This window comes from Trichechus manatus, unplaced genomic scaffold (assembly GCF_000243295.1).
Source record: "Trichechus manatus latirostris isolate Lorelei unplaced genomic scaffold, TriManLat1.0 scaffold00123, whole genome shotgun sequence".
In the NCBI taxonomy this organism is placed as follows: domain Eukaryota; kingdom Metazoa; phylum Chordata; class Mammalia; order Sirenia; family Trichechidae; genus Trichechus; species Trichechus manatus.
The window spans coordinates 1,607,577-1,611,570 of NW_004444059.1; the positions used below are offsets into that span (position 1 = coordinate 1,607,577).

At 46.8% G+C, this 3,994-nt stretch overlaps 1 protein-coding gene across 1 annotated transcript; it reads left to right on the forward strand.

Annotated features, from left to right (window-relative positions):
• The first annotated feature begins 542 nt into the window (after positions 1–542).
• Positions 543–3,764, forward strand: AMIGO2 (adhesion molecule with Ig like domain 2). Its single transcript, XM_004384553.2, has 2 exons — positions 543–928; positions 1,308–3,764. Exon 2 carries the CDS (start codon positions 1,371–1,373, stop codon positions 2,934–2,936), a length of 1,566 nt encoding a protein of 521 aa, XP_004384610.1. The 5' UTR covers positions 543–928; positions 1,308–1,370; the 3' UTR covers positions 2,937–3,764.
• Positions 3,765–3,994: the final 230 nt, after the last annotated feature.

Here is a 3,994-nt window from a genome sequence, read left to right on the forward strand (position 1 = left end):
GTCTGGGTGCGGAAAGAGACGTGACTTGCACAGCTGCGACAAAGTGGGTCCCCAAGGGTACGACCCCCCCGCCCAGGGCTGGGTGCCCCCTCCCCCTTTTAAGTATCCCGCATCCGGTCCAGGGCTGGACAAACGGACGCAACTGGCAGGAGTGGGTGTCTTCTGACCCCGGGAGAGGCGAACCGGGCTTCTCCTCAGCTAGAGCTCCGGCCTTGGGTGTGGACCCTGGTCCCCGCCCGCACGGCCGCCCTCCCGGTCCCGGGAGGAGAGGGAAGAGGAGGAGGGCGGGCGGTGGCACCGGGGCCGCGGGGTGGGGGTTGGGGGGCGCCGGCCGCCACGCGGATTCGTTGTGTCGCAGCCCTCGGCCGCGCACGCAGTCGGTGCCGGCGAGGAACCTCAGAATTGACTCCGGCCGGAGGGCGAGCGCGCAGGGGCGGGACCGGTCTCCCCGCCCCGCCCTCGACCCCGGGGCCAAGCTCAGGGAGGAGGCGCGCAGGGATAAAATCCCGACGGCGGGGCAGTGGCAGGCCCTAGTCCTGCAGAGAGGAGAGGAGGGGCCGGTCCCGATCCGTTCCCCGCGCCCCCGCCCCTCGAGCCCGGCTCCGGGAGCGGGGCGCTCCCCGCGCGGGCAGTCGCCGGCCAGAGCGCAGAGGCTGTACCTTCAGCCGTGCTCTGAACAGAGCCCGGGAGAACCAACCGGAGCCGGCGGAAAGGTTTCCCGAGCTCGGGGTTGCTGCCGCTACGGCGGCTGCTTGAAACTCCCCAAAGTTGAGAGCCAGAGAGAGGCTGCCGCCAGCTGGGTGCTAGAGGGAAAGGAACTCGGAGGGTGCAAGAGTGACAGACGATAGACGACAGACAGACACACAGACCTTTAGAAGACACCACCGTCGGTGGCCTGTCCTCGGAGCTCGTGAAGCTTCCCAGCTCAGTGAGTTGTTTTCTGGACGGGTGGCTTGCTAAGTATTTCCGTTTGTTTATAGGATGAGTTTGTGTATTTTTGTGTCTGTGGGAGGAAGTTTAAAAACAACGCTGAATGCAACTTTAAAAAAAAATTGAGCTCTAATTGTGAAACAGTTGTATTGATAGAATGTGGCTGTAAATATCTGTAAGCAGGAGTAACCCAGGAAAATTGTATTTAACATTTAAAAAAAAAAAAAAAAAGCAAAATAGAGCTCCCCAGAGTGAAATAAAACCTTCATTTCACAAGTTACAGGCAAGGACGCTAAGCAAGGTGTTACTCTTAAGGGTTAACTAGTGGTAGTTAACTTCTGCTCTTTTCCCCCTCTTAAATATTGATTGTTTACCAGGCTCACTGGTGGGAGGCTGAGCTGGTGGAAAAAGCGCCCGGAAGAGACTCAGAGGTGACCATAATGTCTTTACGTTTACACACACTGCCCACCCAGCTTGGAGTTGTCAGACCGAGCTGCAGGGAACTGCTGTGTTTGTTGGTTATCACCGCCACTGTGAGCGGTGGCTCCTCCAGGATGTGCCCCACCGCTTGCATCTGTGCCACCGACATTGTGAGCTGCACCAACAAAAACCTGTCCAAGGTGCCTGGGAACCTTTTCAGACTGATTAAGAGACTGGATCTGAGTTATAACAGAATTGGGCTTCTGGATTCTGAGTGGATTCCAGTATCTTTTGTAAAATTGAACACCCTAATTATTCGTCATAACAACATCACCAGCATTTCCACAGGCAGTTTTTCCACCACTCCAAATTTGAAGTGTCTTGATTTATCATCCAATAAGCTGAAGACTGTGAAAAGTGCAGTGTTTCAAGAGTTGAAGGTTCTGGAAGTGCTTCTGCTTTACAACAACCACATTTCCTGTCTTGATCCTTCTGCGTTTGGAGGGCTTTCCCATTTGCAAAAACTCTACTTAAGTGGAAACTTTCTCACGCAATTTCCCATGGATTTGTATGTTGGAAGATTCAAACTGGCAGAACTGATGTTTTTAGATGTTTCTTATAACCGGATTCCTTCCATGCCAGTGCACCACATGAATTTAGTGCCAGGAAAACAGCTGAGAGGCATCTACCTTCATGGAAACCCATTTATCTGTGACTGTTCCCTCTACTCATTGCTAATCTTTTGGTATCGTAGGCACTTTAGCTCAGTAATGGATTTTAAGAATGATTATACCTGCCATCTGTGGTCTGACTCTAGGCAATCCCATCAGGTGCTTCTGCTGCAAGACAGCTTTATGAATTGCTCTGACAGCATTATCAATGGTTCCTTTCGTGCCCTTGGCTTTATTCATGAGGCTCAGGTTGGGGAAAGGTTGATTGTCCACTGTGACAGCAAGACTGGTAGTGCAAATACTGACTTCATTTGGGTGGGTCCGAGTAACAGACTGCTGGAGCCCGACAAAGAGATGGAAAACTTTCACGTGTTTCGCAATGGAAGTCTGATTATAGAAAGTCCTCGTTTTGAGGATGCCGGAGTCTATTCTTGTATTGCAATGAATAGGCAACGACTGTTAAATGAAACTGTGGATGTCACCATCAATGTGAGCAATTTCACTGTAAACAGATCCCATGCTCATGAGGCATTTAACACAGCTTTTACCACTCTAGCTGCTTGTGTGGCCAGTATTGTTTTGGTACTTTTGTACCTCTATCTGACGCCGTGTCCCTGCAAGTGTAAAACCAGGAGACAGAAAAATATGCTAAACCAAAGCAATGTCCATTCATCTATTCTCAATCCTGATCCTGCTAGTGATGCCCCAGCTGACGAACGGAAGGCAGGTGCCGGGAAAAGAGTGGTGTTTTTGGAACCCCTGAAGGATACTGCAGCAGGGCAGAATGGGAAAGTCCGGCTCTTTCCCAGAGAGACAGTGATAGCTGAGGGCATTTTAAAGTCCACAAGAGTGAAATCCGACTCAGATTCAGTCAATTCTGTGTTTTCAGACACACCCTTTGTGGCATCCACTTAATTTTGTGCCTGCATCTGTGTGCTGTGGTAATTTACTCTCTCCATATTTAACTTTGTGTGTAGTCTGGAAAATAAACAACAGGACAGAAATTGTGTTTGTTTTTTTTAAAATACAACCAAATGGTCCCTTTAAGTGGTTGATAGGAAACGTGGTAAGGCATTTTAGTGCCTCAGTGTGCCAGAGAAAGATAGGGTTGTTTTCCACAGCTTAAATTCTAAATAGCCCTTAGCACCGCTAATAATCTCACAGCTGGCCCAGAGGCAACTTGACTGACATGGTTCCATTCGGGGATCTTAAAAGGAAAAACAAAACAAAAACCCTTTATTTATTAATGTTCTCAGAAAATAGACCTTGCTAACTTACCAGGACCAAAGTTGAGTTATTTTAAAGAAAAGCATTAAAGTTCTATTTTGTTTTTTAAGAGGTATAGAAGGAAGAATAAAACAGCGGTTATTTGTAAAGCACAAAGTAAAAGGTAGTCTTGAGAATTATTCACTTAATTGCATCATTTCAGACCAGAGTGAACCGGCGACACTGATAAAATTTAATGGGTAATGCCACATACTCCGTGGTGTTAGATAAATAGTGCAATAGAGATACATTTGTTTGACTGTCTTCTTTCCGTTCTGTACTTTTCCAATCCTTGTACAAAAGATCTCATTGAAAGTTTAAAGTCATTATTTGTTGCCATAAATATGTAGGTGTCAATACCAAAATGTGTGAGTAACTTCTTAAACCTTTGTTCTAGCAAAGTAATATTTGTTCCTGTGCTTGTGTGTATGCAAATCTTAAAATTACATGAACTATTAAATGGACACCTATATTGTGCTTTGGACATTTTGAATTAATGTAAATATATGTATTCTGTCACTTGATGTTCTGTTTTATTTGGTTATTTAAAAATATAAACCTAAGATGTTTTATGAGATCAAGTTGTGCTATTTTGTGTAGAGAACCATCTATAGCAAATATCTCTCCAAAGTTCTTGGACTGACAGTATAAAGTTTAATTTTTAAAGGGAGGGGAAGGCTACAAAGTGTTCTAAATCTATTTATATC